Below are 12,585 nucleotides of genomic sequence, written 5' to 3'. Positions count from 1 at the left end.
GCCTCATCCAAGATGGCCTTGAGCACCTCCAGGGAGGGGGCATCTGCAACTTCCCTGGGCAACCTGTTCCAGTGTCTCACCACCATCACTGTAAAGAATTTCTTTCTAATCTCCAGTCTAAATCTACCCTGCTCATGCTTAAATCCATTCCCTCTCACCCTTGTAAAAAGCCCCTTCCCAGCTTTCTTGTAAGCTCCATTCAGTTCTCCTTGGAGCCTTCAGTTCTCCAGGCTGAACAGCCCCAGCTTGCCATCTGCAGGGATGGAGATGGGTAGTGGGTGTGTGTGAAGCCACAATGGAGACAATAGAAAGATGATGGCACCATAACTCAGTGTATTTCACTGCAGAAACACTGCTCTTAGAAAGGCTTCCACAAGTGTTCATTCCCAAACCCACAATTTAGAGAAAAAAGATGTAGGAGTGAGGAGTGATGACAGTAGTGAGAGGGTCAGTTGTAAACACCAACTTACACACCAGAAAGCAGCTTCTACAAGGGTTCTGACCTCATGTGCTTCTCACTAGTCTCAATGACAGACTGGCAAACTAACAAATCCCTGTCAGGAAGAGGATGTACCTGAAAAGCAGAAGAAACTGACTGCACTGAGATCAGGAATCAGAGGATGCAAATGAGCCTCAGAACCTCACAGCAAACTTGTTTTCCTGGCTACAACAATTATTTAGATCTGAAAAACAGTATGAAATTCTACACTCAGACAAATTGAATCTGAAACCTGAGTACACAAAGGTTTGCAAGAATTAATAATCTGTGTATTGCATGAATTAAGACATCAAACATTCCTCTTCCATCTGTGCTTCATCTTCCTCCCTAAAAACTCAAATCATTTCAGACAGACATCAACAGCCAAGAGCAAATACATAGAAGCAACCACAGGAATCACAGAATGGTTTGGGCTGGAAAAACATCATCTTGTTCCAATCCCCCCGCCATGGTCAGGGCCACCTCCCCCTAGACCAGGCTGCTCCAGCCCAGCCTCAAACACTTCCAGGGAGGAAGCATCCACAGTCTCCCTGGGCAACCTGTTCCAGTGTCTCACCACCCTCTGTGGCAAGAATTTCTTCCTTATCTCCAGAAAGCTCAAGGGATTGCAATGCACCCAAACCTCCATCACCTGCCAGCATTTTCAACTCCTATGTAACGAGCACCATGAGGTTGTCCTACCGTCAGACGAAGACATGGAGCTCTTCTGGCAGGGCAAGATGAACAGGGCTGCTCCTGGGCTGCCTGCTTATCTACTGCTCAGCTCTGCGCATTCTGCAGCGTCAGGCAAACCCCTGACTGGGATCATTTTAAGATTATCATAGCTTAAGGGGTTAGTCTCTCCCCTCAGACATGCTGATGGGATAAGGAGCCTAATTACCTACACAGAGCATGCCCTGGTCACTAAGGTCCCTCAACACAAAGTGCTGTTTCTGCCACTGTTCTGGTGCTGTTTGAGCTTCTGCTTTTTTGTCAGACAGCCCAGGATCTGACCCAGCTGCACGTCTTGGGAGTAACAAGATGCTGGAAGTGGCAGCACAGATGGAAGGATGTACAGATGGACATGAAAATCCAAACCCCCACCTCCAGAGGACTTCACCATCATCTGTATTTTAGGGTGCTGTAAGTAGCCGATGTACTGAAGTTCTAACCTTAAAAGACATTACTAATTCATGTTCTGTTACTAACAAATTACCACAAAGCTTCTGCCAAGAACTATTAACATCACACCTAAGACCCAAGTGTTTAATTTAAGCTATTACATGTCTCCATGAATTCCACGATGTTGTGAAGAGGTAAGGAGCTGCAGATTAAATCCATCCCCTTCAGCATTAAGCAAGAATGATTGCAGCTCTGCAGAGACCAGCAAAGCCCCAAACCCACACGGCCCACAGCTACTCCAAACTGTCCAGAACACGGTGGGGCTCTGAAATCAGATGCTTCAGTCACCTTGTAGGAGGGACAGGTTCCTTCAGACAGACCTTTTGCCAGCAATTCTCTCCACACTGGAGATGCATTTGCTGCTGGGTGCTACAACAAATCTCAGAGTAAAAACGCTTCAAACGATGAAAGCCAGACCACTTTTACTATTTATTCTGTACAAACAACACCTTTAGAAAATCCAAAATTATATACACAACCTGTCTCTATGCAAAACCAGCTACAGAGGCAATAATTACAGCAAATTAAGACTCCAGCTTTTTATTGAGGACTTTTTGTCCCCAGCAGGCTTTACTGATGAAATTTCTCATCTATTGACATGGCTGGCTGACTGATTTCACCACAACAGGGAATCTTTTTCCATCTTGTGGTACCACTTTTAGTCCACCAGAGTAAAATGTCAACAGCTGCTTTAATTGACCTTGAAAACCCCCATCTTGTTTGTGCTTCAGAATTTGTTTAAACTTGCCATAGGTCCGTTGCCACACACACAAAGGCAGGAAATATTTTGACAGCGATGCTTGACATGCTTCGTTTAAGAAGAAAAACATGTTTACTAATGATCTCTCTTTTTTAAACTTCTGTATTTCTGGAGATTTCATCATTGGGATTTGGGCTTGTAAAGATAAAAGCCCCTAAAAATAGGATGTTAATCCTGGCACAAACACCCGTGTCAGAAACGTTTCTTTATTGAGACTGCGATTTGCTAACGAAACTCGCAGCGGGATGGTAACTCCATACCACAAGAGGCCTGGCAGCTGTGGGCTTGCTCAGGCATTTCCCTGCAGGCTCAGACAGCAAAACCAGTTCTTACACTTTTCTTCAAGACATTCCAGTACCTGGATACTGAAACAGAGGATGACACTTCCAGTTCAGGCTTCTCGTGTTTACACATGTAATTATAACAAAACATTCCTCCAACGTCAAACTAATTTCTTACTAATCATCTGACAGCAGTAGCCCAAGTGCCATTTGTGGGGAGACTTGGAAGAACCCATCCTGGAGGGATGCAGCTTCCTTCAGGGTGATCAGCTGGCACCAAGTATTGATCCCATTCGTGCCTTTAATAGAGAGAGAGTTGTATGAGATGGGGTGAACCTGGTCAGATTTACTGCATAGCCACATGTTGGTCAATACATAAACCATTGCCAATGGTACTCTGAAACTTGGATTTTCAAATCACAGACATGAAAACTGAGTGCACTGCTGTATGAAATGGAATGGTTAGGCACAAAAGTGAACTCTGCCTCACACAGACATCTGTTGGAATCACCTCCATCAAGCCAGAAGCCTAGTATTAGCTGAAAAAACACAGGGCAAGTCTTTGAACAACCATACTTGGAAGTTACAGAAACCAAAAAAGAACAATCATTTTACCCTCCCAACGATCAACATTTGTCATCTTTGGTAACAATAACTTTGTTTAGCTTTACCTGATCTGGATTAGAGCTGCTACAGAATGCTCAGCTTGTAAGTAATACTCTCTGAAGGGCTGTAGTAGGTGGGCTAGAGGAAATTCAGCTGTTAAAACACAAACACAGGAACAGGTTGATGAACCAGAAAGACTTTCCATTCCAGAAAGTCTCAGAAGTCCCAAATGTGCCAACACATTTGCTGGTCCCCAGCTATACCTTGAAATCACATCCCTGTATAATATATTAAGGACTATTTACATGTGATGATCTTAAAGGTCTTTTCCAACCTAACTGTATTCTATAATTCTATGTTTTGCACATTTCCTCACCCTTACCAGAGCTGCCAAAGGCAAATCAGGAGTAGCAAAACTTTTCCCATCTCCATCCTCTGAACAACAGGAACACATAAGACACTGAATCTTTACAGGTTACCTGAGTCACACTAAACAACTCACCAGACAGATTAATCTGTTGGGTGATGGATTTTCAGTGTATTCTGTTTAATCTCACTTCAGCCTGATCTACCACCTCTTCTTGAAAAATATGATAGAAACAGCTTGAGGTGCACTGCAGTTTATGCTGAAGAGCTCAAAGTTCTTGTTACACCACATGCATTAACATGACACTTTAGCCCACCTTTTCCTCACACCACAGATTACTCAGGCGGTTGATTTCTTTCTCGGCTATTTTTGTACCAGCACTTTAAACCCAGTGCCTATGAGACTGCAGTGTGGAAAACTGCTGTTAAGTATGGCAGAATTTACCTGGATCCCCAAACAGCTTGGAATCAATTTCAAGTTTTTGCTGTAGCAGTTTTTCCCTTTCCTTCTTCTGTTTCTTTTCCAATTCTCTCTTCCTTTCCTCCTCCTGCTCTCCCTCCAACATAACTCGCAGTGCTCTCTCCTCGGCTTCATACAGCTCTGTGCGATTTTTGAGCAATGTTTTGAGACTCTCCACTTGAGTTTCAAAGGCTTCATCTGCTGAGGGGGGTGGAAAAACACCTACACAGAAAGAGAATTAATTTTACACTTTCAAATTCAGAAAGGGCTCTGTTATCATCAGGAAAAATCTCAGAGGAACATGAGCTTAGCCTTGCTAGCAACAGCCTTACTGGAATAATTCTCTCAAGACAGCTCAGAAGGGTAGTAACACAACCACTGTAATCATTTTATAGCTCTTCTTGCATAACATTGTAACTAAAAATAACTAAGAAAGAAAGAGCTTTTTCAAGCTGCACCTTGCTAGTCAGCACAGGGCACCCACATCACCTATTTTGCTAGGTGTGCAATTAAAACATTTGGTTAAAATGTCATGATTAACCTTTCCTGGCAGCAGCCTCTTTCCTCAGCTTCCGAAGCTTCTCTAAGGCATGCAGGATGTCCACCATCCTCTTTGTGTCTGCTTGTTTCTTCCGTACTTCTGACAAGACACTGTCTGCAGCAGCCTTGAGCTCTTGTTCCTACAAAAGAAAGAGAGATATGATGTGTGAACTACCCCACACAGACAAGAACAGAATGGTGTTTTCAGAAAGATCAGGGCTGGAGAGTGGAATAACTTCCACCTAATGCAGCCACAGCCAAGTGAAGTCAACCACCCAACCTTGGGTTTTTAATGAAAAAGCTAAACCATGACAGACCTCAGGAAACAGAGAATCATGGAATTGTTTTGGTTGGAAGAGACCTTGAAGATTGAGTCCAACCTTCAACCTAAGACCACTGTGGCCATTAAACCATGTCCCGAAGTGCCACAGCTATATGTTTCTTGAACACCTTCAGGGATGATGGTGATTCCACAACCTCCCTGGGCAACCCATTCCAATGCCTGACCAAAAGCAGCCCCTGACCATAGAACAGAATCATAGAATAAACAAGGTTGGAAAAGACCTCAAAGATCATCAAGTCCAACCTGTCACCCAAGACCTCATGACTACTAGACCATGGCACCAAGTGCCCTATCTAATCCCCTCTTTAACATCTCCAGGGACAGTGACTCCACCACCTCCATGGGCAGCCCATTTCAAGGAGCATGCCATGGAGCTCATGAATTTGGGGCAAACTGCTAATGAATTAATAAATCCTGATAACCTCTAGCCACAGAAATCTGGGAAAAACATTAACAATAAGCATAAATCATCCAAATTCTGCAGCTTGGCAATTAAAGACCATTAACATGCCAGAATCTGGACACACAACTTCTCCCAGCAGCTGTTCTGTGCTATGTCAGTGGCAGAACAAGCACCAGCAGAAGGGCAGCTCTTCAGCCAATACAAACATTGGCATTTGAGCAATCAGGTTTAGTAGCAGGTGTCCCTACCCATGGCAAAAGAGTTAGAACAGGATGACCTTTAAGCTTCCTTCCAACCCAAACAATTCAATGATTTTGTGACTCTAACAGCACTTCCCAGCAAGCCTAATTTGAGGAGGGTTTCTTTGCTTTGGAGCTGTTATGCTTCTGGATGAGACCTAAAAGCTTGCTAGCAACAAGCTTTAAAAGACAAAACACAGCAGGCAAGGCTTAGGGTTACTGACACGATGCCGACAGCCATCGGGTTGCTGTGAGCAGCCCAGGACAGGCTGACAGCTTGAGACCAGGGAGGAAGATTTCCAAACACAATCCAGAGTTTAGAAGCAACTTAAACCCTATTAAGGCTTAGGACATGAACGTGACAAAACTGAAACAGCCACCAAGGCTTTTAAAGAATATGGGCTGTGGGCCTCTGACAGAGTGTCTCCAAGCAAGCAAATCCATGCGGCACCCAGGTGGCACCGACTGAACCGCAAGGACCAAAGGCAAGTGACAGCCAGGCACAGCCCGCTGCAAGCCCATTACGGACAAGGTCTCCCCGGGCCCCACGATGCTGCCCTGTGCCCGAGAGACGCACAGGACTCTCCCAAGAAGACTGCAGTCGGGACAAGCAGGCTCAGGCTGCTCGAGGCCGTACCCGGTTCTTCTCCTCCACCTCCTGGATGCACTTGGCCCTCCACTGGTCTATCTTGGCCTCCCGCTCGGCAGCCCGGGCCGCCTCCTCCTCCTTGGCCGCTTTGGCTTCTCGCTTCCTCCGCTGCAGGCGCAGCCTTCTCTTCCTCGCCCTCTCGGCCTTCCTCCGCAGGGTCTCCCGGTAGCCGGGCTCCCTCAGGGGTCGCACGACCTCCTGCAGCTCCCGCCGAGCCACCTCCGCCTCCTCCCGCGCCTGGGCCCAGCCGGATTCGTCCCCCTCGGCCTCCCGCTGCCGCAGGGTCCGGCAGAGCGCGGCCAGCCGCGCCACCCGCCCGAGCGCCTCCACCGCCAGCTCCCGGGCGCTGCTGGGGTTGGCGGCGACGGGAGGCGGCGGCGGAGGTGGAGCGGACCGGCGCCGGCCTAGGAACTGCGACAGCCACAGCTCATCCTGCTGCCGCTGCGCCGCCACCGCCTCCTCCTCAGAGAGCGGCCGCGGCGGGAACGGCGGAGCCGCCTGGAAGTAGGGGCTGCCCGGGGGGAAGCGCGGCCCCGCATCGACCTCGGCTCCAGCCGGCGGCAGCAAAAACGGTGGAGGTGCCGGCGCCGCTACTCCGAAAGGCCCCGCGCGGCCGGCAGGACCAGGGAAAGGCACAGCAGGCGGGGGAAAGGGCCCAGCCTGCGGCGGGAAGCTCCGGAACGGCGGCGGCGGCAGGCGGCCGGCGAAGGGCGGCGGAGGCTGCGCCATGTTTCCCGCTTCTGTCCGCCGCCACCACCCCTGCCGCAGCGACGCCTGGCGGCCAGGAGGGCTCCCCCGCCCTCCAGGGCGTCCGGCAGCGCTCCCTAGCGGCGCGGAGGTGCGCCAGGAGGCCCGGCTTGCCAAAGCCTCTTTGGTCTTTCCTAGCAAATCCACTTGAAAACAACCCTCAAAAGCTCCAAAATTCTCCGCTTCTTGAAGAGTCGCTTTGTTTTATTCAAACGCCAAAGGTGTGGTACAAACTGTAGTTACACAGGATTCTGTTTCCTTAAAAACAGGTTCTTAGTTACATTATTCCAAACAACTTTCAAAACCAAGTTGTTGAACAGTTTCACCTAAAATATCAGGTTGGTTTGGTTTTTTTCCCCAATCCATTTAAAAAAGGGTTTGAAGTAAAGGAGTCAGAATTAAAAGCAGTTGTATTTCATTCACTCTATAAAAAGGAAAAGTGAGGATGCAGTCACAGATAGTTCATCACAGATTCCCATTTTGAGGGGATGAAGCTTGTGCTATGAATATCCTCAGCTCCAACTGCAGCTTGTTCTGAACCATTAGTGGGTCATCTAACCTGAAATCCTAAGGGAAATAGCTGTTGTACCTGACTACAACTGCACAGCATACTGCTCCTAGGGAAGAACACAAGTATTACATAAAATTTACATGACAAATTAAAAACAAAAATAGGGTCAACACACTTGCAGTGTCCTTTCCTGTCCTAAAACATCAACTAGCCTGAAAAGAATGAGGAAAGTTTTATTTTAAATAGCTTGAATTCAAATTGTAGGAAGTAAGAGTCAGCAAATCTTAAGTCCACGTATCACTGAAGAACAAAACAAAAGTTGTATGCAACAATTTTAATTCCTGGAACAAAACCATACAGGTCCTTTAGCATTGGTTTGGGGAAGGGGGTTGGTTTTCTTTTTCTCAGAGAATTTCCTAAAAGGATTGAGTTAGTTGTGGTGTAGAACAGAAAAGGGAAGATTGCTTTGCAGCGAGACTAAAAACCAAAAAGAAATGAAAGACAACACCACAAGATGCAAGACTAGGATTAAGCTTATAACTTAAAGCACTGTGTCATGTGCACAATCACTACCAATTACATCAAAAAATATGATACATTTACTTCATCCATCTCTTAGCATTATAAGATAGGTTGGGCAAATACCTGGCACCAAAAAATTGATGCATGATAGTTCCAATACGTTAAACAAAATGTGCTATATTAGAACATTAAAAATTTAATGTTGACTTCTCATCCGAATTCCGATGGCTTACCGCTTCCTGGAAATCCTGCTCACCCGTCAGCAATTTGCTGACTTCTCCTTCTGTCACTGTATTCAAGGTGACTGAAACTTACTCCTGATGGAGAGGTGAAGGAAAGGATATCATTTGATATTGCATTCAAATTCCTGCAAGAAACTAGTGTCACATTTTCGCAGCAGTGTCATAAAGCTTGTCCCAGTTTTTCCCAAACCCCGTTGCAAGGGTTTCCCCTCCCACTTCCCAAGAATGTAACAAGTCACTCCAGCACCCACCAGCAGAAATCTAACACTGACCTGAAAGTAACCCCCTGTGAGGCATACGAGGAGCTAATAGTTTAATTCACCCTCTACTAATTATTGATCTTGACTTCCCATTTGTAGAGTAACATTGTTGTAAAATCATACTAGTGGCAGCACCCGCATTGCTGGCTTAGGGTCTAGAAGGAGCAGTCCAGGTGCTGCCACATCTGCTATACATTAATTGAACAAGTATAATACACAATTCATATTTGAACATTATGCCATCCGAGTCCACACAATGTCCAGCAAATAAATCAAAGTGATGTTGCAATAAAATACAGCATCTGATTTATCTGAGGAAGTTCCTCATCACATATCCGAGAGAGATCCAATGCCTTTAGTATCGCCAGAGGCAACCGTAAGGACATAACCCAGAGCATTCTGACAGTGTTTAATGATTTGCAGCATCTGCTTGTCGAGGCCAGCCTTCTTCCTCAACGCCAGAGTCATACTCTTCTTCAGATGAATCTTTAGTGGGAGCCCTATAATTAAAACAAACTGATCAGATACTTGAGAAATGGAGGGAAAGAACGGAAACAGTTTCCATAGCTTCTGGTAAACATTACCCAGTGACAAGTGCTTTGACCAGCATCCATCTGCTAAATGACCTCTGGTCTGAAAATGGGGCTGTGATTTACACCACTACCAATATGGAATCTCATGACTGGCTATCAAAAGCCTACTGAATTCAGTGAAGTAGTCTGATCTAATCATTTAATGTTTCCAGCAAACACAAACACTGGTGCTCTAAAAATACCACTTAAAGCCCACCAGAGCAAGCACAGTATCCTCCATCCCATCCGGCCCCTCTGAGACACCAGGTGTGCTGAACACAGCACAGACACAGATGAATGCAAAGCATGTACCTCAGTGGAGAAAGTCACTCAAACACATTGTCAGGAGCAGAAACCCAGAAAGAGCTCCCAAATGTTGGACCTGGTTTTGTTGTTTTTTTTTAAACCTGACCCATTCCCTCTCAACTCCAGCCTTTGTTCACTGAAATTGATGCTTTCTTAAATCCAGCTTGTCCAGTGTTTCAATGTTCCATCACATCATTACCACAGTACAGTTAAAGTAATGTTAAATAGATTGTTTACAACATTAAATCAAATATTTTAGCGAGAGTTCAGCAAACAAATAGATGTGCCTATGTGGCTCTCCACTGCTGTGAGAGCAATGGAAAAGGAAACTGCAGCAGCCTAGAGCTTGCATTAGAAAAAAGAAAAATAGGGGGGGAAAAAAAAAATCAGTGGTAAACAGCAGGAAAGAAAAAGGTCTGTTTCAGAAATTTCAGCACAGTCACAGTTAAACTTCAGATTTTTTACCATTAACATATGATGCTTGGAATTTACTTCTACTTCTACATGTACACACACACACACACAAAAGGCTTATAGTAACTTCATATACAAGTTTATTTTAAAATGTCTATTTAAAAACTAAAGCAATACAACCCCAAGGTCTCTAGAGCAGAATAGGTACTAATCCAGCTGTGTACAGTATACAGAGAATCAGGTCCTTTGCAGGCTGTGTGCATGGTTTGGTGTTTAGATGCTTGTTCCTAGAGCAAACACCTGAGTACCTGTCTAGCTGTACTACTCCTCTGTTCTAACACCTCTGTTATGGGTTTACCTAATGTATCCTGGCTCTTTTTTGCCTTCTACAACATCTTTGTCAACTTCCACGCACACGATGTCAGAATTGGGCACTTCAAACATAGGCTCCAGCAGCAGCTTTTCCTAGAAGGAAATACACTATGGTTAGCAAGTGATTGTTTGGAGCTGGGTGTTCTTGGAAGAACTCTGAACACCTACGGTTTCAGAAAGAGACACTGTCCCACCCAGGACAGTGGTCTTGACTGAAAACTGTCATGATTAACTCCATACACACCAACACTGGTAGCTTCATTTACTCATTGTGAGACTTAACTTACCATTATAGATCGAAGACCTCTTGCACCAGTTTTCCTGTCCAGGGCCAGTCTAGCTATAGCCTTCAATGCATCTTCAGTTACATTTAATTCACACTACAGAGACAAAAATGCTAAGTTTAGTTTATTATTTTAGTTACAACTCAGTGTGATGAGTGAGACAGTATAAGCATTACTGAAAATAATAGAGATTTGTTACAGGCCAGAACATTTAAGCCTCATATATAAGGCTTCAGCTACATTTTATACTTGACTTATGTTACCAGCATTGACTGTCCCTTTAGTACAAGTAGTACTTCTACAGTACATGGAGTGGCTCTTGGTGCCTATTAGACAAGGTCATGGCTGTTCCTCTGAATGTTACCACAAAGAGAGCTCAACTACCTCCAGATTACTTGCCCCATACAAGCACAGCTGCCCAGTCCAAACCAGTCAAGCTTTAATGAGCTGGACTGCTGCTTTTCAGCAATACACACACTGGGCAACTGATTTCAACTGATGATTTAGATTGTTTTAACACTATTTCTAAACAAAAACACTCAAGAGCTGCCAAATAGAAACTCCAACCTTGTCCATGCTGAACAGTGCCTGGTACTGAGGAACCACAGCGTTCCGTGGCTCAGTAAGGATCCGTACAAGGGTTTTCTCGTCTAGGCTGTGCAGAGGAACTACCACAGGCAAACGTCCCACAAACTCCGGAATCATGCCAAACTCAATGAGATCTCTGGCTTCCACATGACGCAGCAAACGATCCTTTTCTTCAATATCTTCATGTGGATCAGACTCTCCACTTATATTGGCAAGATCAGCTGCTGCTGCAGCCCTTCTGCCTTTTCCCATATTAGACGGTGTCCCGAATCCTAGATACTGCAAAATCAATGAGGAAAGCTTACAGAATTATAATAGTTAACTTTTATTTATGTAATAAATCATGTTTCATGTGCATGGAAAACCTGGAGTCACTGGTTATTACAAATTCATTGAAGTTCAAGAAATTACTTATAGTAAAACTGGATGCCTCGCACACAGTAAGTTTCTTTTAATACTTAATTCCCTCAGTAAGGTATCAGCACATCAAATGTGCTCAAGGGGGTCTGGAGGAAGTCATGCAGATGACCTGAGAGTTGGAACCCCTCTGCTGTGAGGACAGGCTGAGAGAGTTGGGGCTGTTCAACCTGGAGAAGGCAAGGCTCCAGGGAGATCTTATAGTATCCTTTCAGTACTTTAAGAGGGCCTACAGGAGTGATGGGCAGGGACTCTTAAGTGTAGTAATAGGACAACAGGTAATGGTTTTAAACTGAAAGAGGGGAGGATTTAGATTAGACATCTGGAAGAAATTCTTTACTGTGGGGGAAGTGACACACTAGAACAGGTTTCTCAGAGGAGTTATGGAAGCTTCATCCCTGGAAGCATTCAAGGCCAGGCTGGGCAGGGCCTTGAGCAACCTGGTCTAGCAGATGTCCCAGCAAGAAGTCTGCTCCCAGACATTAACACACAAGATAATGAACCACATCACTAAGCATTTTAAGACAGTGATAGCTTTTAGTACCATTTGTTCAAACCACCAACAGCAAACCTTTGGATATCAGCAGGAAAAAAGCTTACTCTCCGTTTCATACTCTGCATACTGCAACTGAAAGAAATGCCAACTGCTAGAACTGTTTAACATAATCTGGTTTTAAAGACAGGTTTTTTCAGTTGAAATACAACCTGATGCACTCACTTTTTCATTTTTCCTCCTGCTGATAATTCTGTCAAGACCATTGAAAGCACCAGAAGCTACAAAGAGGATGTTTGTTGTGTCAACTTGCACCGTTTCTCCACGTAGTTTACGAGAATTCTTTTCTGGAACGTTTACTATTGTGCCTTCCAGCAATTTTAGCAAGCCCTAAGATGGAAAGAAATAAGCAATATAAAATTCCACTATGTAACACCATATGTGAAGGCATATCATACTGTGCTTACCTTCACAGATGTATTTAGTCCCTTATGCCTCAATAGTAACAGTAATCAATTTTCTGTACGAGATAAACAATCCCACTCCAGGA

At 44.9% G+C, this 12,585-nt stretch overlaps 2 protein-coding genes across 4 annotated transcripts in view; both read right to left on the bottom strand.

The window, feature by feature from the left end:
- Positions 1-2,077: 2,077 nt before the first annotated feature.
- On the bottom strand, positions 2,078-7,038 carry PDCD7 (programmed cell death 7). Its single transcript, XM_054168755.1, has 5 exons — positions 6,296-7,038; positions 4,675-4,813; positions 4,119-4,355; positions 3,373-3,460; positions 2,078-3,000 (listed from the first exon to the last, which is right to left on the bottom strand). The coding sequence occupies exons 1-5, from the start codon at positions 7,034-7,036 to the stop codon at positions 2,883-2,885; spliced, it is 1,323 nt and encodes a 440-aa protein (XP_054024730.1). The 5' UTR covers positions 7,037-7,038; the 3' UTR covers positions 2,078-2,882.
- Positions 4,721-12,585, bottom strand: part of CLPX (caseinolytic mitochondrial matrix peptidase chaperone subunit X) — a 27,398-nt gene continuing 19,533 nt past the window's right edge. For 2 of the 3 annotated variants that reach the window (XM_054168753.1, XM_054168754.1), the window contains 5 exons: positions 12,261-12,425; positions 11,105-11,404; positions 10,541-10,633; positions 10,240-10,346; positions 7,218-9,089 (listed from right to left, as the gene is read on the bottom strand). In XM_054168753.1, the coding sequence (XP_054024728.1) occupies positions 8,999-9,089; positions 10,240-10,346; positions 10,541-10,633; positions 11,105-11,404; positions 12,261-12,425 (756 nt within the window). In that variant the 3' untranslated portion in view covers positions 7,218-8,998. Of the gene's footprint in view, positions 4,814-7,217; positions 9,090-10,239; positions 10,347-10,540; positions 10,634-11,104; positions 11,405-12,260; positions 12,426-12,585 lie in introns of those variants that run through there. The other variant, XR_008462654.1, reaches the window with a different exon arrangement.

Source organism: Dryobates pubescens, chromosome 17 (assembly GCF_014839835.1).
Source record: "Dryobates pubescens isolate bDryPub1 chromosome 17, bDryPub1.pri, whole genome shotgun sequence".
Taxonomy (NCBI): Eukaryota; Metazoa; Chordata; class Aves; order Piciformes; family Picidae; genus Dryobates; species Dryobates pubescens.
The sequence above is the reverse complement of the archived record's forward strand: the minus strand, read 5'-3'. Positions and strand labels throughout refer to the sequence as shown.

Bases quoted from the DNA above. Each gene is read 5' to 3' on its own strand.
- PDCD7 (XM_054168755.1), bottom strand. From the start codon at position 7,036: ATGGCGCAGCCTCCGCCGCCCTTCGCCGGCCGCCTGCCGCCGCCGCCG. The intron at 4,814-6,295 runs GTACGGCCTCGA...TTTCTTTTGTAG, and splicing joins AGGTGGAGGAGAAGAACCGG to GAACAAGAGCTCAAGGCTGC. The intron at 3,001-3,372 runs GTAAAGCTAAAC...TCTCTATTAAAG, and splicing joins GCAGCTCTAATCCAGATCAG to GCACGAATGGGATCAATACT.